General features: G+C 42.0%; 1 protein-coding gene across 8 annotated transcripts in view; it reads right to left on the minus strand.

The window, feature by feature from the left end:
• RSU1 (Ras suppressor protein 1) overlaps window positions 1-22,058 on the minus strand; it is a 363,740-nt gene that overhangs the window by 248,367 nt on the left and 93,315 nt on the right. For all 8 annotated transcript variants that reach the window (XR_004525414.2, XR_004525413.2, XR_004525412.2 and 5 more), the window contains one exon: window positions 3,133-3,265. Coding sequence is in view for 5 of the 8 variants with exons in the window: in XM_019933503.3 (XP_019789062.1) it covers window positions 3,133-3,265 (133 nt within the window). In the remaining 3 variants the exon portion in view is untranslated. The remainder of the gene's footprint in view (window positions 1-3,132; window positions 3,266-22,058) is intronic.

The raw sequence follows: 22,058 nt of genomic DNA on the forward strand, positions 1-22,058 counted from the left end.
CCTGGTCGGGGAAGATTCCACATGCTGCGGAGCAACTAGGCCCGTGTGCCACAGCTACTGGGCCTGCACGCTAGAACCCGTGAGCCATAACTACTGAGCCTGTGTGCCACAACTACTGAAGCCCGTGCGCCTGGAGCCCGTGCTCCACAACAAGAGAAGCCACTGCAATGAGAAGCCCGCGCACCGCAACGAAGACCCATCGCGGCCAAAAATAAATAAATAAATAAATAAATATCTAAAAACTAACTAACTAAAAATACGCTTTTATGACAGGCTAAAGATCAATATTAAAAAAAGGATTTTTTCATTGTTAGGGATGTATGTGACTTATATAAAAAGAAACAAGGAAGTGAAGATTAGAAACCACAGGTTTCAGAATAAAGGATCTAAGACTAAGGTACTGATTGAGACATTGGCCTCGTTTAAAAAAATACAGGTGTAACGAATAAATTGCCTCCTTGCAAGTCCTCACATGTACAGCTTTACAAAAGTAGCCAAATATCTGCTAGTTAGAGGGTTTTATTCAGAGAGTTGAGAAGGATACTAAAAGTCCTCTAATTATGAAGGGGTTGCTTAAAAAAATGAAAGAATTAAGTTGGGTTCTAGTTACATGAGGATATACTAACATATACCTATTCATGTAAAAGAGGACCTTAAATTTAAAACGTCAGTGAAACATACTGGTGGCATTTTTGTACAAGTATCTTTTCTAAAAGGCGAAGAGCTTGAGGCAGTGTCTTACTTAGTTCACAGTCCATGTTTCTGGCTGGTATGTTTGATCAAGGAATGAAGGTAACTACTTCACTGGGAGAACAGGAGGGCAGAAAGCTGAGATACAGGAAGTGGTTCACATTCTTCTCTTTCCCAAGGAGGAGAGAAGGGGAAAACTCTAAGGGAATTCACTTTAAGGAGGTCCCTGCCCCCAGGAGTTTAATGTCAAGTGCATTCTCCCAGCAGAGGCTCACACAGACTCTTCTAAAAGCAGAGAACAGAGTACTGATTGGTCCCCCTAGACAGGGGACAATGGCTCTCCCATGCTTGTTTAAGCTTTCTAATGTTGATTTAACTGGACAAAAGATAATTCTCCACGAGGAAAACAAACACATAAAAAATAAGCTAATAGGCAAGCCGCTTACTCTGATCCTTAAATATAAGATGCTAATAAAACAGACAAGAATATATACATCAAATATGTCACAGATTAAAATGTCACAGATTCCCTTTCAAATAACTTACCAATAAACTCAACCAATGCAACACACCACTCACTCATCCAGAATCCCAACGATGTTCAAATAAACGGAACTAGTTTGTAACAGCATATGGTGGTGATTAATAGCCTAATGACTCAAAGGTAATACGAAATCCACACATTCACAATGTCATCTTTTCAAATGAAATTACAATTAGAAGCACTTTCATACACAATGTATTCTAATTCTCTGTAAATTCTAAATTCGTGAATGGTAAATTAAAAAAACTTAACCAGAAAAAACAACAGAGTATTTCCCCCAATTCTAGAATAACAGGACCTTATTTATTTTTCTGTAGGTATCCTATACAATGGTTTTCTAAAACCATACCCTACAAACCAAGCCCTACATAAGCCTCCATTTACTAACGAAAAATTAGAGCCTTAACTAAAGCCAATGCGAGCAACGATTAACAATTTAAGAGAAACCGAATGAACAATAAACGGTTCATTTGCAACTATATTTTCACACATTTTTATAATTAAACAAATTTTCAAGGCTGAGCTATGTTCATTCTTTTTTAAAAAAACTATGTATCTATAATAATTGCACATATCTATGTAGTTCATAGCCTATACATCTCTCATTTTACTCTTAAGGTAAGTCTTATGACATGTGATAAATGTTAAGGTATCAAAAAAAAAAGTTAAGGTATCATCTTCGAAGAAATCTAAACCGTGCTTTACGCTGCGTTCGCATATGACGATACGCCATCATTTTGGCAATTTAAGTCTATTTCCCCTGAACACCATTCTTCTTTCACAGCTCATCTTCTCTGTGATTCTGTCAGATGGAAATATACCATAAGGAGTCCCAGATGTGTAACCAGGAGCATGGCATACGGGGACATGTGCTACCAGAGCCACAGCTGGCCATTCAGAGGCAAGGACTCTGCCCCGTCGGTTAAGTCTGACCTGCTGTCCCAACACAGATTCCGAGAGAGCCGTGCTGAGTTTGTAGGGGGAGCGTATTTCTGATACCAAAAAACGGGAGACTCCAAACTGAATGTAACTTTTAATGATCTCCTAGGTCTTCTCTAAGAGTTGGGATATTAAATTCTCAAAAGTTGGTACCAGACACAGGAACAGATTAAACCTGACTACGAATTGTTTCAAGTCATTTGCATTTGCTTAAAACTAGCGGTGACGGGATTTTGGTGTTAGGGGTCACTGAAGCATTGAGAGAAATGCTCACTTCAATTTGGGGCTGGGGAGTAGATGAGGGAGAAATAATGACAGAAGATTAATAGTAACAACAGAGTAGGTGGGGGGTGGCAGAATTCCTTCCAACCCGGACAAACTAAGGAAGAAAGAGGTGGGAATAGTTTGGTTTTAAGGTTGGGTCCCCACAGGTGCCCTTGACCAGAGGGGAGGACTTGAGAGATTTTGATGCTACGACTTAAGCTAGCTGATTCCTCCTGCTTGTCTTCTGCCTTATCTCTTCTTTTAGAGAGATTATTATCTCACTAGAGTAAAAGCTTCTGAAGAATAGGATGATGTCTTCTTAGTATTCCCTACTGATTTTATAAATAAACCACTTAACAATTTTGTTCATAACATTTGTTATTCTTTACATTCAAAGGAGAAAAAAGTATGTTCTGATCTTCGTGTATTTGGTGAATCTCCTTAGTGCCATGCATAGTCAGCCAATTTAATACCTTAAGAGATTTCTAAACAAAATTGGTATAAATTCCCTTTGAAAATATCAATTAAAAATAATCTATAAATAACAGAGACAATTACATGTGGTTATTAATAAAATTTTAAAATGCTCTGAGCTCGGTGCCGCCAATGACAAGATCACACGATAGGTTTTTAAAAACGGCATAATTACGAAAACTGTAAAACCAAACTATTTCAGAAAATCATAGTCTACTTACTATTTGTACGTCTCAGAGCGGATGTATTCAAAAACATGGGACACACCAAGCTGGAATTGGTCAGCAATGGGGGTAACCCAGGGGTTGTTCTCTGCTTTGAATATCTGCTTCTGACCAGTTAAATCCAAGTTTCCTAAAAAGAAGGAGGGGGAAAAAAAAAAAGGTGAAGGTCATCCAACCAACAGAAATCAAATCTAAGAAGTAATTCCTGCTCAGTAATCATAGCACAACCTTAAGCATTTTTTGAGTCATTTAATTTCTTTTAAAAAGTTTTACCAAAAGTCAACACTGATATACATGCCATGTCAGTGATTGTACACTGGCCCAAGAAATTAAGAAGGAAGGAAGGGAGGGAGGGAGGGAGGGAGGGAGGGAGGGAGGAGAGAGGGAGTAAAGATGTAAGAAGGAAGTAAACTTGGAATTCTTGCAAATGAAGCATTTGCTTCATTTTTCCAAGTATTTGCTACAGAAACAACAATGGCCCTCCAAGATCGAGAGAACCATTAATAGCAGAACCTCCCCAAATTCCATCTTGACAGTGTGCATCACCACTTGTCCAATCTGATCTAAACCTGACCCATGTGGAACCTAGAAAAACGGTACAGATGAACCGGTTTGCAGGGCAGAAATAGACAACGATGTAGAGAACAAACGTACGGACACCAAGGCGGGAAAGTGGCGGGGGTGGGGGTGTGATGAATTGGGAGATTGGGATTGACGTGTATACACTGATATGTATAAAATAGATAACTAATAAGAACCTGCTGTATAAAAAAATAAAATTAAATTCAATAAATAAAATAAACCTGAACCAATGACCACCACTTTTCATCAAAGCAGGACACAAGTGAAGAAAGATAAGAATACTTTCCAAGTAGAATGATTATCGCCTCATTTGGGTACTATAAACACACCTCGGAATCAGCACTAAATGAGTCTCATCAACATGGTGAGGGTAAAAACGCACAAACGTACAGCCTTTACCAGTTGACAAATTACCTGTAAAAAGCATTTCCTCCTTTGACTCTCCAACAATCCCTAAGGTCAGTAATTGACATCGCTTTATAGACAAAGAAATGGCAACTTGGGGGGAAATTAAGTAATATGTCCAAGATCAGAAAATGTCAGAGTAGGGATTGGAATCTAAGGCTTCTGACTCCAAATCTCTTATTTTTCCTACAATGCTTGGTGAAGCTATCAGGTTACATGTCAACCTAGATCAACCAAGGATGAGTTAATGAAGGCAGCCAGCATCTGGGTACCACCTGTTGATGGACGGGTCAGTCGACTCTCTCTCTGTTTTTCTGTTTGGTATATTTAAACATGGAAAAGGCAGCGTGAGAAAGAGCTTCCTGGAACCTGCTTGCCTAAGAAAGACACAGGGACAGATGTGACACAGCAGAGCCGTATGTGCTTTACTTGGCAGACTCACCAAAATCCTTTCCCTAAAAGTCCTACGGAGGAAGTCCATTTGCAGACCCCTGGTCTACAGTCCAAGGCTTTTTGAGCAAAGACACCAAGCAATTTATTCTTCCCAGGACACAACCAAAGTGCCATATCTGTCCTGTTCTCAGGCTCTACGGCCAATATTGTCATAAGTGATAACTTCAGGATAAGGAAAACATATTCTAGGATGCAAGAATTGCACAAAGCCCATCAACTTCCTAGCTAACCCGAGCTTTGGGAATGAAAAGAAAATGTTTACCAGGATGATGTAGCATTTCTTGAAACAAAAGAATCGATACCTTGAATCCGTCTTCTTTTTGTTATACAGGCGGAACTTGTTTTATCATGCTTCACTTTACTGTGGTTCGCAGATACTGCATTTTGTATAAAGCGAAGGTTTGTGGCAACCCGATGTCCAACAAGCCTGCCGGTATCATTTTTCCAACATCATTTGCTTACTTTGTGTCTCTGTGTCACATTTTCGTAATTCTTGCAATATCCTTTTCATTATTATTATATATGTTATAGTGATCTGTGGTCAGTGATCTTTGATGTCACTACTACAAGTCACTGAAGGCTCAGATGATGGTTAGCATTTTTTAGCAATAAATTATTTTTTAATTGAAGTATGTACATTGTTATTTTAGATATAACGCTATTGCACATTTAACAGACTACAGTATAGTGTAAACATAATTTTTATATGTACTGGGAAACCAACAAGCTGGCGTGAACGCCTTTATTGTGATATTTGCTTTATTGCGGTGGTCTGAAATCCAAACTACAATATCTCTGAGGTGTGCCTCTGTGAACTTGCAACTACTCAGAATAATGGAGAAAGAAAAGACCAATATAAAAGTGATTACCATTTCATGAAACGCTTTTAAAGATACTGAATATTAAGAGCAAGTAATTCATCATAATCTTTCCAAAGCTACTTAGAATCTGCTGGTGTTAAGTACAAAAATAAGCAGACACATTTCTCTCCAAGATTATCAATATTGTCAGTTTCCTCATCTTAATGGTTAAACATCATTAGTCAGATATTAAATCACTTGAGAAATTAATGAGCTTTATTCTCTCAACCATGAGTCAGAAAATTGCTTGGGGTAAATGGAAATCCAAACATCGCACATATTCGGTTTAGCTGAGTATCCTACCAGGGTGTAACCTTGTTGGCAATGGACTGCCATTTAGATATTTTGTTTTTATCTTTACTTGGAGAAAGGAAGGGGTTTTCAGCTTCCCGAGAATCAAACTGATCGCTTGGTTAAATTTCACTATAATTCTCATTTCCTCTATGTCCTGTCGTCCACATCATTCTCTCATTACTTCTTGTCCTATTTCCACATTGCCTAAAAATGAATGTAATAGAAATTCCTAGAAAAAGTCTTCTATTTAAAACAAGTCTGTATTTCTGAAGTGTCCTGTTTTAAACACAGAGTGTGTTATGCTGCCCACTATTCTCAGGAAGCATGGTCATCGAGGGAATGGCTGAGCTACCAGGTGACAGTAACCACGGGGTAAGCAATTCACTAAAAAGTTGGAGGCGGAGGCACTAGAGGTAAAAGCATGTCTCTTAAAACATTCACCTCTTAGACAACCTACGCTTACACAGTATCATCTTCCAGCCTCCAGGCCCTGCCCACTGACATCAGCATGGAATCAACTCCGAAAAGAAATAATACATGAGACCTTTGGAAAAGATATGTTTTCAAAAAAAAAAAGCCCTGGAAAGCATATCCAATTCCTAAGCAAAGGGGATCTCCCTGATAAAGGCGATTCTGCTCTAAACATCTTTCCTCTTCATCCCCCAACAAATTGGTTATTCTGATGAAAAATCCGGTCTACATTTCCAGTGGGTAGAGTTGTATCTGTTGAACAAGCTTCCAGGACTCCCTGTCATTCACATATTACCACGAATTTACTCAACTGGATTGTTTTCCTTTTAACCTCTGGTTCAGATGGGTATCACAGGAATATATATATATATATTTTTTTTTTTTAACTCTGGGGAGGAAGGGTGGGAAGGGGAGGGGAGGTGGCTATGTTGGGAGCACAGAGGATTTCTCAGCACGTTGTATTTTCAGGGCTCTGGGTCAATATGAGAGCAACGTGGACCAGGGAAAGGGTCTAGGAAGGATCTCAAAGATGAGCCTCAGCTATTCCAGGTTTGCCTGGACGACCCGCTCTTCTTTCCCAGGCTGCATCACCAGCTTCCTCCCATCCAGGTCCAAGCTTCGCCCACTACTCCAAAAGTACCGACATTATGAGCAGGTTTTAATGGACTATCCTTGAGATTTACATACAGGTGCAGAGAGGAAGAGCCTGCATGCTCTCACCAACAGCCCACAAACCCACGTTAGAATGTACACGGCCTCTTGCTCACTCAGTAACAGCCTTTGACTAAGCCGGCAGGCTTGTTAGCGGTCATCCTCTGAGAATAACGCGCTCAACTTCGATGCTCCCCGCTTGCCACACGTGCAGGACAGACCTGGGGGAACGGTGTCAAGAAAGGTCAGCTATGTTCCCTGGGCCGTCTCGTCTGAAGCCTCTAACCCCCCGGGGATCTGTCAATGCCTAGCAACGTCTCTATTTCAGCACCGTCCATGGAGACAGCAGAGGCAGAGGGGAAGGCTAGTGACGGCTGCTAACTGGAGCACGCAGCAAACGCAGGATGGGAGCTGGACACGTTCCCTTCGGGGCAAAGGGGTCTTCAACTGATGTCTGGAAGTTGGGGTACGCACAAAGGACCAGAGGCTCTTCACGAGCAATTTCATTTCTATCACTTCCACCTCATCTGTACATCCCAGCTGAGGGAGGGGAGGGTGGAGAGAGGAGTTACCCTCCCCTCCCCCACTTATTTACTTTACTATCAAACAACCCTAAGCCAGAGTTAGTATCAGTCAGACTTCAGATTCACAGGTGCTTCACAGAATACCAGAAATGGGAAGCCTAACAGAAAAGAACGATGGCGGGGGCAGGAAGCAAACAGCAGCTTTGTGGTTGATACTGTGCAATTTTTTTTTTTTTTTTTTTTAACAAAGCACCATGAAACCCATGCTTAATGCCCACAGCACACCTTAAAGCAGGCAACTATTACAGATGGCAGAGCTGGAAACCTCACAAGCCAAACCCAGCGCCAACTCTTCCTAGCTACAAGCAGGCTCGGGGGGACAGGATGTGCTGATTTTGTTTTCTGAGTGCATGTCACTGGTGGAGGACACAGTACCTGCTTCTGTGCAGCTGTGGCCCTGCCAGTCGGCTCTGTGTCTCTGGCTCTCTCACCTCGCTCTGAAGGCTGGCAATTTCAGAAGAGGGCTAAGATAACGCGTGGAGCTCGGCCATTATCCCGTGGGAAAAGCTGACACCTGTCCCCGCGATGGGCCCAGCAACAAGTTACTCTGGCCTCAGCTGAGCCCCTCCGTCAGCTGTCCGAGGTGGGTTCCCTTTCCGGTAATAACATGCAGGAAGCATCTCAGCCCGTCAGTCAGGCTGCAGGAGCCCTAACTTGCCGCACGCTTCGCTGGCTCTAGTTAGGAGCCCTCGCCCACCTCCTTGATTAGAAGCCTGAACGGGCGCTCTGGTGCCGTTCTAACAAGGATCAGACGGCAGGATTAAGCACTGTGACAAAGAGGATCTAATAAGCTAGAAAGCGGAGCATCCGCGGACACGCTGGCTGACTCCCCGACACAGATTCCCTCCACTCCCTCTCCACTGGGGAGGCCCGGGCCACACGGGGAGCCAGGCTGCGCCGTGATTAGTGGTGACCCTCTGGCCGGCGCTGCCCTGAAGATCATTTGTCACTCAGAGGCTGCTTCTGCAATTGCAAATTGGATTTTCCATTTTATTACCTGCAAAAGGACCATGTATGCTTCTTTCAAGAGCCTCGAGTACAGCTGCTTTGCCGTGCAACTGTTATTTTGTAAAGGCTACAATCGTGCAAAACTGTCCTTCTCCTCGCTAGTTATACGTGTGATGGGATGCAACAGGCCTTGTGGCCCCATTAAGAAGCAGGCACTGGTTTTCACGTATGGAAATTGGTTGTTTTCATAATCATACTGATGATAAGAATTCTTCCTGAGTACTCAAAACCCAGAACCATGTGCCCAGTAACATCATTTATCGGATATTAAGCAATCGAGGCGATCTGGGCAAATTTTTCACGTCATCAAAGCATCGTTCCCTCCCTCCCTAATTCCAAAATACCCCAAAATGCTTTTTAAATTAATTCACCCTAAAACCCGGGCTCTCTCACTCAGGAAAATCTAAGGCTATAGTCTAACAAGGTAAAACTAGCAAACCATGGTTGATGGGGTAGTCTATCATCAGTATACTGGATTTGCCCAAACCCAAGGAATTGATTCACTGCGGAAGGGGTCTAGATGGGACATTATGACAGCTGAAAGATCACCTCTGCTCTGCAGTGAGTCCATACACAGAAGCTCACCACAAATGACTCCAACGCAAAATAAAAGCTGCTTCTAGGGCCGCTCCAGATAGAAAGAGATATCCTGCACGTAAACCTCTCAGATTCTATTACTATGGAAGAGGCTACCAATTATAGAAGCGCGTGATTATAGATGACAGCTGGAGATGGAAGGTTTCCACCTTGTTCACTTCTTTAGCAACATCCTTCACTGAATGGAAAATGATCATAAAGCTTATAAAGTGATGCTCATATTGTAATAATAAATGTTTGCTGTAGTAAAACACTGGAAACAACCAGAATGTTCACCAATAGGTGAGAAGCAGAATAATGTATGCTACAGCCACCCAACAAAATGTTTCCAGTTATTAAAATGAATGACATAGACTTGTATGTTTTGACCTAGAAAGAGATCTACACTCTAATTCTTAAAAATTAAGGGTGTACTAAGTCTGCTACGATTTCATTATTGAAAAATTACAGAAGAAAGAAATCCCATATTATGTATATGAGGAAATGTTTACGTGAAAAAAAGAGAAGAGTAGGATACGTATCAAATTGTTAATACTGGTTTCCTCAAAGAGGGGAACGCAAGGTGGGAAAGGGATTTGAACCAGCAGAATAAAGGGTAAACCGTTAATTTTCTTTTTCGAGAATTCCATGTGATTACAAATACAGATTCTTTTTATAATTAAATAAGAATAAGGTGCATGGAAAGGAAATCATCAGAAACAATTCAAAATACACGATGGGCGCTAATTAGTACAAAGGCAGTGGCTTTTATCTAAAACAGCATCATCCTACTGCAGGGAGCAGTACGCTTTATAGATGATGATCTGCTAAACCCTAACTGGATGGAGAAGGGGGGGTCTGAGGCTGCTTCTTTTTCTGTGCATCATCGATGCAATCAAAGCAAGCTGGGATGTCTCATGACAGCTCTCAAATTTATTCTGCGGGGAATTCGAGGCCACGCTGTCATTCTGGCAATTGTCTGCTTAGCCTTCTGGCGACACATTTTTAAAACACGCCTTTTGTTCACTTAATACATACAAAGCGTTGCTGCTGTGTGAAACATACTAAAACTGTTACTCTTCTGATCTCGTCGAGGGAAGAGCACAATTTAAATGAAAAAGTTTTTTTTGAGGACGCCAAACACCCTGTCAAATGGCTCCAACGGAAGTGGCATCTGATTTATGTGTGTCGGTGTGAACGAGTCCAGAAGCCCTTCTAACCCACGAAGAAAAGTATCATTTTACAGTTTCCCCTTGCTGCCCTTCTTGGCCATTTGATATCTGTGTTCCCGGATAAGATGGAATAGAAGGGTCTCTCAGTCACGTGTAAGTAGGATTACCCAGCAACAGAGCAGTGGGCCTCCCCAGTGCACACCACCATCGCTGCTTTACCCTGCAAGTCCCTTTCCATGGCTGCACCATAAATAATTCACGTTGTAAACCTGGCATTGGCGTAGGGTTTCCCCATCATTCTTCTAAATGTGGGAGGTAATCTTACTTTTGCTTGCCAGATTTCCATGTTATTGTTGATGTAACGTCAGGCAGTACAGACAAAAGCCCAGTGGATCTGGCCAGAAGACCTGGCTCCAGATGCCACGTACCATTCACTGGCTCTGTGACCAAAGGACTTTCGGGAAATCCTTGTGTTTCCTGAGCTTCAGTTTTCTCATCTGCCAAGTGGGGATAACAGGACAGATTGATAGGATTGTGGACAGGGGCCCAAACGTGGACAAAGTGGTTCTCTACATTGGAAAGCACGACATAAATATAAAATACTCTTTTCAAAAACAAAATAAATTTAAAAAAATAAATAAATAAAATAAAATACTCTTTTCATGATTATGTTAAATGAAATCTGCAAAGGAGAGAAAAACGTATACTGGAAAAGAGTTTCCCTAAAACAGAGGTTCACCCAGGGGATTCACAATCTCCTGAAATGGAATGCAAAATCAATCTACATTTGCATGGTGGCGCTCTTCCGGAGAGAGGGCCCCCAAGTCCATAAGCTTCTCAGAGGTCTGTGATCAAAAGTAGGGCCAAGATAAAATTGAGGAGGCCTGATTTCATTTCCTAGAAGACTGAAGATTTCTAAATGGTGGCAGTCTGCAGCACCCCGCAGGGGTCGGTGCCCGGAGTGCACTGGGTCACTCAGCGTCCTGCTAAACCTCATCGTCCTTCCATTCAAGTTCCCCAGGTCAAGGACGACCTTCTGACTGCCTGGGAAGTTGGAAATGTCAGCACCAAGGGAGCCCCAGTTACCCTGGAGACTCCCCAGGAGACGTCCTGTATAATACAACATAAACTAAAATAAACGGATGTTCAAAGAATAAGTTCCAGCAATCACAACTTCTCATACGATCAATGACAGTATCACACCCTTTGGTAATCCATTTCAAGTACAGATGTGGGAGAATTCCCTAGGGAAACTGTACACCAACAGGTATCCTCCAAGCTCGTACTGTGAAGTCTCATTTTATGAAGAGCCACAGGATGTGAGTGGGGGGAAAACTGATCTCAGAAGTCAGAACATATGTGGAATCTAGAAAAATGGTACAGATGAACTTATTCACAGAGCAGAAATAGAGACACAGACGTAGAGAACAAACTTATGGATACCAAGGCGGAAGAGGGGATAGGATGAATTGGGAGATTGGGATTGACATATATACGCTACTGATACTATGTATAAAATAGATAACTCATGAGAACCTACTGTATAGCACAGGGACCTCTACTCAATGCTCTGTGGTGACCGAAATGGGAAGGAAATCTAAAAAAGAGGGGATATATGTATACGTATAACTGATTCACTTTGCTGTATAGCAGAAACTAACACAACACTGTAAAGCAACTCTACTCCAATAAAAATTAATTTAAAAAAATTAAAAGAAGTCAGCACATTTGGCTTCAACTCTTAGGTCTCTCATTAACTAGTTATATACCCTTGAACAGGTCACTGAAGCACTCCTGACCTTGGCTTCCTCCTCTGTGAAATAATGGTATCAGAACTGGGGCTTCCCTGGTGGCGCAGTGGTTGAGAGTCCACCTGCCGATGCAGGGGACGCGGGTTCGTGCCCCGGTCTGGGAAGATCCCACATGCCGCACAGCGGCTGGGCCCGTGAGCCATGGCCGCTGAGCCTGCGGGTCCGGAGCCTGTGCTCCGCAACGGGAGAGGCCACAACAGTGAGAGGCCCGCGTATCGCAAAAAAAAAAAAAAAAAAAAATAGAACTGATAAGTTCTAAGATCTCTTCCCAGTGTCAAACTCAATTAACTTTTTTCAAATAAATTTATTTATTTAATTTATTTATTTATGGCTGTGTTGGATCTTCGTTGTTACACTCAGACTTTCTCTAGTTACGGCGAGCAGGGTCTACTCTTCCTTGTGATGCACGGGCTTCTCATTGCGGTGGCTTCTCTAGTTGCGGAGCACGGGCTCTAGGCGTGCAGGCTTCAGTAGCTGTGGCACGCAGGCTCAGTAGTTGTGGCTCGCGGGCTCTAGAGAGCAGGCTCAGTAGTTGTGGCGCACAGGCTTAGTTGCTCTGCGGCATGTGGGATCTTCCCGGACCAGGGCTTGAACCCATCTCCCCTGCACTGGCAGGCAGATTCTTAAACACTGCGCCACCAGGGAAGTCCCACAATTAACTTTTTTTTTTTAATTCTGCAAGATTCAGAAAATATTTGTATTTATATGAAATGATGGATGTTAAGTAAACATATTGTGATAATTATTTATGATACATGTAAGTCAAATCATTACGCTGTACATCTCACACAGTGCTGTATGTCAGTTGTATCTCAATAAAGTTAGAAAAAAAGAAAAAATAAAGGTATCACAAACCAGCCTTCACCATAGCTATTAAAGTTGAACGAATACAGGATATCCTCCGTAATGATAAAACATTATTTCCACTAATTTAGCACTTACTTCACATTCGATCTCAGGTCTCTTCCACCATTCCCTCTCTAGCAAGATTTAATATGAAGTGTTTCTGAATTGTCTTGCGATACTACAGACAAAAGCAATTCGTTGTTCTCTTCGTAGAAGGCCTTCTAGCCCTTCTCAATCCCTACAGCCCTAGGTACCCAGGATCACCATGACACCCACGTTGCCCAGAAGGCTTGTTCCACAGCACACATGAGAAGAGTTCCAATACCCTCTCAAGAAAACTTGTAGAGTCAGTGTGAGGTGAAGGGCAGGCAATATGGGAAGAGCAAAACTTTGAAATCAACCTTAGCATCTAAGAGACAAGTTCTAAGACAGCATCTACCATTGATGTTTCTGAGTACAAAAGTGTAGGCCAAGACAAAGACTAGGAGATGTCGACTGATATCTTACTGACTTACAGTTCATAAAGCATTCTTCTATCAAACTTGACACCCACTCAAAAGGACTAATTCCTAGAGCTGCTTTGGGGAATGCACACTTTCCCTAACCGGTAAGAGTACAGACTGGTACCTCTTTTCCGAAAGATGACTGGACAATATACAGTAAGAGCTAAAACAAAGCTCATACTGTTTGGCCCAGTAATTCCACCCTTGCAATAAATTTATGCTAAGGATACAATCATAGATATTCATAGTGATTTACGAATACAAATTTTCACTTCTGCTGCCGTGTTCCTCCAGAACATCTGGAAACAACTCAAATGGCTAAGGGGTTGGTTAATAAATTATGAGACACTCAGAATGGTATCATATGTAGTCATATGGTTAAAAATGTTTTCAAGTAAAATTTAATGACGGGGGGTAATGGTCATGACATAATATCGAAGGTGGAAATGTAGACTATAAAACCCACATAGTACAATATGATGCTATGTTTTTTTAAAAAGTATATATACATATGCATAGGAAAAAGACCAGAAGAACATACACATTGTATATATACACACATACATAGAGAAAAGACTAGAAGGAAATAAAATTTTAACAGTGGTTATTTCCGGAAGGTAGGATCATGAAAGTCACCCTTTACTGTGTTTCCCATATATTCTAAAGCAGTGACTCTCAAACTTGAATGGGCATCAATATTTCCTGGAGGCCTTGGGAAAACCTCCAGAGTTTTTGATTTAGGAGGACCTAGATGAGACCCGAAGTTTACACTTCTAACAAGTTCTTAGGGTATGATGATGGCTGCTCCAGGGACCACACTTAGAAAAGTCCCTGTTTATTTGTAACAATAAAAAAGCATTTAAGCAAATAAATGTTTTTAAAAGTTTAAATAAAACAGCCCCGGGACTTCCCTGGTGGTCCAGTGGTTAAGACTTGGCACTCCCAATGCAGGGGGCACAGGTTTGATCCCTGGTCGGGGAACTAAGATTCCGCATGCCACACGGCACAGCCAAAAAAAAAAAACACAAAAAAGTAAAAAAAAAAACAAATAAAGCAGCCCCCAAATAGTAAATCTATTTAGAGTACTGACAAAGAAATCTGAATTTTCAGATACTATTACCAGTTCTATTAAGGATGTAAAAAAAAAAACCTCCATAGAGTAGTGAATGCTTCCTATTATTACCATCTTCATCATCATAATGGTAACAGCTATTAACTGCTGAGCATGTATTATGCACCAGGTGTTGCTTCAAGAGCCCTGCATATATTATTTCAAGGAGTCACAACACTTGTGCGTGGAAAAGTATCACTATTATCTCATTTAAAAAGGAAGAAACAACTAACATTCAGGGAGGCTGAGTCCCACGTTCAAGGTTGCATGAGTGTAAATGGCAGAGCTGGGAGTCAAAGACCAGCTTATCTGACTCTTTCAAAGCTCTTGGTCTTCTGCGTACAGGACACTGAAAACATTTTCCTCTTCCTGCAAAAAGGCACTGAGGTAGGAAGAGTCAACCATTTGACATGGTTTAAAGAACACTGGGGAGGCATAAACAAAATACATTCCTCACCTCTCTCACAGGGCCCAGAATCCTTTCATCAGAACCATGATCTAGAATCACTACTGTTACCTCTAGGAATTTTCTTTCTAAATTAAAATACCCTGGCGGAGTAACGTATTAGGGTGATACACTTTCATTAGTATGACGGAGTGAATATTTTTAACAGGCTGCATGAACATAGGGCATGCACTTCCTTATTCAAGAGTCAAAACACAAAGTCAAAGGATTCTTTTTTTTGTTGCTTCAATTGATACCTTATAGTATAGTAAAGTGATTCAGTTATACATGTATCTACTCCTTTTTATTTTTTTATTTTATTTTTTTTTTTTGCAGTACGCGGGCCTTTCACTGCTGTGGCGTCTCCCGTTGCGGAGCACAGGCTCCGGACCCGCAGGCTCAGCGGCCATGGCTCACGGGTCCAGCCGCTCCGCGGCATGTGGGATCCTCCCGGACCGGGGCACGAACCCGCGTCCCCTGCATCAGCAGGCGGACTCTCAACCACCGTGCCACCAGGGACGCCCTATCTACTCTTTTTTAGATTCTATTCCCATATAGGTCATTACAGAGTACTGAGTAGAGTTCCCTGTGCTATACAGTAGGTCCTTAATAGTTATCTATTACATATATAGTAGTGTGTATATGTCAATCCCAATCTCCCAATTTATCCCTCCCCTCTCCCTTTCCCCCCTGGTAACCGTAAGTTTATTTTCTACATCTGTGACTCTATTTCTGTTTTGTAAATAGGTTCATTTGTACCATTTTTTTAGATTCCACATATAAGCGCTATCATGTATTTCTTTTTTAAAAAGAATAAAATCTCGTGTAATTATGCATTGAACAAATCATTGTTTTTAAAATAATAACATTTCATTAAGTCAGAATTGTTCAGGAAAATCACTATGTGATTATGAGAACTGAAATTATCCTGGGGAAATTTTGATCAGAGAAAAAGGCCGAATAGGTTTGAACCTGGGTGGGGCATCCCAGGCAAGGCAGCAGGAGCAGATTAAAGGTGGTGCGTGCCAGGGCCGGGGTCTGGATGTTGGTATATTTCAATTGATCTTTATTATCTGAAATGGAAACGTCTATATATTGCAGAGAAGCAGCCATGACTCATCTTCTACAACTGTCAGGGCTGATTCAAAGCACTTCTGAGTGCCTCACGTGTCTCCGATGGTTTCAAAAGGCTGCCTTCTGGGGAAGGCGGGTAGGGGTGGGAGGGAAGGAGATTTATACCCCCTTCACTCCCATCCCCCGCCACCCCCCGGACACCACCATAACTGCACCAAGTGAAGACACAGGCCGACGCGGCCAGCTGAGCTGAGACGCCTCCCTTTTCACCCAACATCTGGAACCGTACTTGGAGATTCCGTGTGTACAAATACGCTAACTAACATTCTGACACAAAGAATCTGACCTCGATCTAGACGCACATACAACTGGAGAGCCCATTAAGGGAAGTTTGCAGGGCATGAAGGGTTTGTGGAGATGAAGTCTTAAACGTATCCAGATTTGTAACAAATTTTAATTTCCAAATTAGGTAAAAAGTGGAAATGACTTCTTAGATAACTTGGCAGGAGATTAAAGGTCAAATACAGGCAGATTCAATCAGTACAGATATGATCACATAGTCTTAATAATCATCATCTTAATAACCTTCCCAAATGGCAACAACTTAGCTTTTTAATGCTTAACCTCAAAAACAGTTGCTTAAAAAGCAAAGCAATTTTTCAGCCAATAGGACTAATGCTGAAGTTTAAATGTCATTGTAATACATTCCTAGGCACCTGCTCATATGGAATTATGAAACAAAATTAACTTTATTTTTTATTTATATCTAAATACCCTCGAATCCAATTTTATTGAAGGTTAAGTAAGGGATCAACCTACTACACAGAACCTAAACTTAAGTTATATGTAAAAACGGCTTGTTTCGGCTTTGCTCCTCACTCTAGAGCTTATATTTTTATTGCTTTGGTGCCGTGTGTTACGCTCTCAGCGGAGGCTGGAGATGGTAAGAGTGCAGGTATTGTGCCATATAAAATATGTACTAAGATAATTAAGAATTGTGAGTGACACGAATGCTAAGTCTACATGAATAAAACTGCAACAACTGTCACTTAATTTCCAGCGAATTCAAAATTATTCATGCTGAAAAAAAAGCCGAATGTGTTTCAGGTTACGGATTAACAATCCACTGTAATGCGTTTTGGGGAAACTTACTCTCCCTTAAGTTTAACAACTATAGCTCAGAAGTAAGATGCAATGGAAGGAAAAGCACAACTGTGTGAAAACAGTACTTCCATGTGTGTAAATACACGTGCATGCACATATACACACGTTCATCTACTTCAGGACTTAAGAAATATGATAAAAGCAAAAACTACATATTATAGCAGAAAAGACGTAGTAGAAAATAAAGAAGAAAAAAATTGATGTTTCTACTTCTATAACTATTTACTTTTTTTCAGTGTAAGTGATAAAAGGCAAATAAGTATCCCAAACTACTATAAACAAGAGCACTATCTAGTCTAGTATTAGTCCATAGTCAAGCCCAGGCCACAGACGTAACCTAGTATGCTTAAAAATTTTAACATTAAGCTCTAAGAAAAACCAAAGCAAAATAACTATATAACTCAAGGGATAGAAGTCTACCGCACCTCCCAAGGATCTACTTAGACAATTTACAAGTCTTCATGTGTGAAAAAGCATTAACTATAAATAACAGTGAGAAAACGGAGTTTTTCCACAATTTGGGATTTGGGTGAGGACGATTACATCATGAATTGGTTTCCAGTATTTTTGGAAAGCCAACTGTCTTGGGTTAAAAATATGAAATACTGTCACAGTTAAACAATAAAAAAGGAAAGGACGTACTATAATACTCTGACTCAAGGGAAAAAAACAATCCACAAATACAAAGTCGCTTTCAACATGTGAAGCTGTTTCAGAGACTCAATTTATTTACAAAAAAATAGAGCTCAAATTAGCCAACCCAGGAATTGGTACTTCTAAACAACTCCTCTGATAGCTACTGGTTTACGCAGTGTTATCGATCCCAAGATTCCAGGTGGCTGTCAAATTTCAGAGTAGCCTGATATTCCTTATCATTATCATAGTAACTTACCAGAAAAAAAGAGAAATAGAATTAATGTATTTTCAAAGGCAAGAGTTGCTTTAAAGACTAAATGACACCCTTATGGAGTAAACAAATTTATATGTGACTTTTTATACATTACTCACACTTATCATTTTATTTAATCTTCATGATCTGGAGATCTAAAGAAATGTTCACAAGGGTAAAAGAGTTTTGTTTGGTCATAATTTGACGTCAGCATATAAGAACAAATGGTGTCCTATTGCTTAATCAAGAGCCAGGTCCCCCTAGCTGACAACGTAAATGTGAAACACTAAATGGTGACATACAGCATAAACATACTAGGCTCACATAACTGTCAGAACCATGGCCTCATTTTTCAAACCACTGTACTTTAGAAACAGTATCATGCAAAATCATTTACAGGACATCTAGATGCACCTCCCATCAGACAGTTTGTGACTTACTTGCAATGATCCAAACATACTATGGCCTTTCTTGCTTCTGCACCTACATAAATGCCCTCTCCCCTGTGCTTCCTGATAAAATGTAACGCATTCAATGTCACCTCTTCAGAGAAGCCTGCCCGGATTTCTCCACTGAAAGTCAATCCCTGTGACTTTTGACTAACTCAGCACGTATTTGTTTGTTCCACAGTACTTATTACATTTTATAATTATTTCCTTTGCTGTGCTTTTTTCCCTGTGGTCTGTTTCTCCAACTCCATTGTAAGCTCCATGGACACAGGGGCCATAACAGTCTTGATCTGAGTGATGCCTGGCACCAGTTCAAATGCCCATTCTTGAAGTCCTTTCCAAGCTCCTCCTGTAGACCTGACTGCTATGTCTACACTTCCATTACATAACCAAACTGGAATTAGAACCAAATTGCTTCCATCTCAGCATCCCTCATTAAATACGATGGGAATTTCGTCTTGCTCATTTGTCTTTCTCAGGTATCTTGTACACCGTACAGGATAGGGGTGTCCTTCTCAACGAGGATGAGATTTGATCCCTTGAAGGGTGTCTATCATATGACCTAAAGGAAAAGGGCTTTAAAAACAACTGAACACTTGTTTGCCTACGTCTCATCCAGTTCCCACCACAGATACTGATACGTCTCCCCTTGCTTCCTCATGTGACAGTAGTGACCCACGCATTAAAGGTGTGAGTGAGCTGGCCGTGGAACCAGCTGCCCGGAGGGGAGAGAGCGAAGGCTGAAAGCAGTGCAGCAAGCATGAACGGGCAGGGTGAACTGGCAGACTTAGTGTTTACTTTCAGGATGCACTGTTCAGAAAAAGAAAGCAAAAATGTTTGGCTTAAGTGATAAACTAATAACTTAAAATGGAGAAAATGCTTTTTTTGCACGTATGGACCACAGACTAGCCTAGATGCTTTATGCATACGATCTCAAAGGAACCTGCAAACTGGGAAGGTGCCTGACAGTTCAGGGAAATGACGTTCAGAGAGGATTCCTCCCTTTCCCAAAGGCCACAGAGCCAGCAAACGGTAGTGCTGGGATTCAAACCAAGGTCTGCTCCTTCCTACTTGCCACAGTCAACGGTAAGAAAGGACCAGTCTGTCTGCCCATTCTCTTTCCTTCTCCCAATTCTTCCCCATTCTTCATCCCTCCCCTCCCTTCCCTTTTACAGAAAAAAGGACAGTGACAATGGCAAATGTACTTTGATGTGTGTTGGGATCAGGGCGACCGGCTGATTATGCCTAAAAGAGCACATAACCACGATAATAATACAAAACATATAGTTTATCTTATAAAATATCTTGCCCACACACCTCCAGATAGCAAACTGGCTTTTAGAAGCTAGTTTATACATTACTGCGTTGGTCTGCTGGGGCCGCCATAATCAACTACCACGGACTGGGCGGCCTGCACAACAGAAACTGATTTTCTCCCCGTTCTAGAAGCTGGACGTCTAAGCTCAAGGCATCAGCAGATCTGTTTTTTCCTGAGGCCTCTCTCCTTGGCTTGTAGACGGCCACCTTCTCACTGCGTCCTCACATGGTCTTTCCTCCTTGGAGTGCAACCCTGGTGTCTCTCTGCATCCAAATTTCCTCTTCTTATAAGGACACCAGTCAAATTAGATTAGGGCCCCTCCTAAGGGGCCCTAATCACCTCTTTAAAGGCCCTATCTCCAAACAAAGTCACACTCTAAGGTGCTGGGTGTTAAGGCTTCAAAACATGAATTTTTAGGGGGGACCGAATTCAGCCCAAAGCAGACACTATCTTCATTTTCTTAATAGTCGAGTAACTGGAATAGCACAAAGTCGGCCCTACATATCTGGTTCTGATTAATCGTAAATTAAACATGTGTAGAAGGGCCAAACAGACAAAATTACAGACAACAGAGGTTAAAGGAAATTCAGCTCTCTCAAGAGCGCATTACTTTGACGTAACTCAAACTACTGTATACTTATATAGAATATTATACGACTTATCGTATTCATTGACATCATTTGAGTTAGGGGAATAAAGGGCATGGCAGTCTGACTCTATCATTCTTCTTTGCGTTTTCCACTATGGGTACCACTTTGGTAGATCAGAAAGAGAAGGAGATAATCAGAGAGAAAGGTTAAATTTCTCTTTAGTTATACAATATCCCGTATTCTTTCATCCTTTAAATAGTTTCTCAAAAACGCTGGTGTCACTTTAAATCTTCAAACTGTGCATACTCTTTAAGGAAGGGCCTCTCCTTTGTTAGGGCTCAGTCTTCAGGGGGCTCCACGTTGGCACCAAATTACACACCGTAGAACAAAGAGCACCTCCCTACGGTTCAAGGGCGCCAAGAAGCAGGGGTTCCGATGGCAGCTTTCAGATGCTTTTTTTTTTTTTTTTTGCGCGGCACGCGGGCCTCTCATTGTTGTGGCCTCTCCCGTTGCAGAGCACAGGCTCCAGACACACAGGCTCAGCGGCCATGGCCCACGGGCCCAGCAGCTCCGCGGCATGTGGGATCTTCCTGGACCGGGGCACGAACCCATGTCCCCTGCATAGGCAGGCGGACTCCCAACCACTGCGCCACCAGGGAAGCCCTTCAGATGCTTTTTGATGACAAATGATAATATTAAGCTCCTACTCAAAGGCAGCCTACAATAATTCTCCATTCCCTGATATTAAAATCCTGTAAGGGAACATAAAGCTAGCCTCATACCACCATGTACCCCCCTCTGATTAAAGCACTCTTCCGTGACAACCAGCCTCAAAGAAGCAAAGGTGGCAGATGTCAGGGCTAAAGCAGAATGGAAGTGAGACAAACCTGAAAAAAAGATGGACACAGGAGGGTGGAGACACAGTGCTGGAGGGCGCAGGTGCACAAGGCAGAACGAGATGCACCAGAAGGAAGCAGAAATTTGATCTGCTGTTCTCCCATCACAGTACATCTGCCCTATCGGCCTTAGATTTTATAAATTTATTTATTTTTTATTTTTTATTTATTTTTGGCTGCATTGGGTCTTCATTGCTGCGTGGGGGCTTTCTCTAGTTGCGGCGAGCAGGGGTCACTCTTCGTTGCAGTGCGTGGGCTTATTGTGGTGGCTTCTCTTGTGGTGGAGCACGGGCTCTAGGTTCACAGGCTTCAGTAGTTGTGGTTCACGGGCTCCATAGTTGTGGCTCACGGGCTCTAGAGTGCAGGCTCAGAAGTTGTGGCACGCGGGCTCAGTAGTTGTGGCTCACAGGCTCAGCAGTTGTGGTTCGCGAGCTCAGCAGTTGTGGCTTGCAGGCTCTAGAACGCGGGCTCAGTAGTTGTGGCACACTGGGTTAGTTGCTCTGCGGCATGTGGGATCTTCCCGGACCAGGGCTCGAACCCGTGTGCCCTGCGTTGGCAGGCAGATTCTTGGCCACTGCACCACCAGGGAAGCCTCGGCCTCAGATTTTAAAAGTACTTACTCCTAAAGTAACTGTTGAGACATCCAGCTAAACAGGATGGAATGGAAGCATTTCCGTGTACTCCCCTTCCTTAAAATCCACTGGGAGAAGGGAGAGAATGATTTCTTAAGTGAAACATACCCCCATCTCATATCACAAACTCTGATGAAGG

Source organism: Tursiops truncatus, chromosome 2 (assembly GCF_011762595.2).
Source record: "Tursiops truncatus isolate mTurTru1 chromosome 2, mTurTru1.mat.Y, whole genome shotgun sequence".
Lineage (NCBI taxonomy): Eukaryota > Metazoa > Chordata > Mammalia > Artiodactyla > Delphinidae > Tursiops > Tursiops truncatus.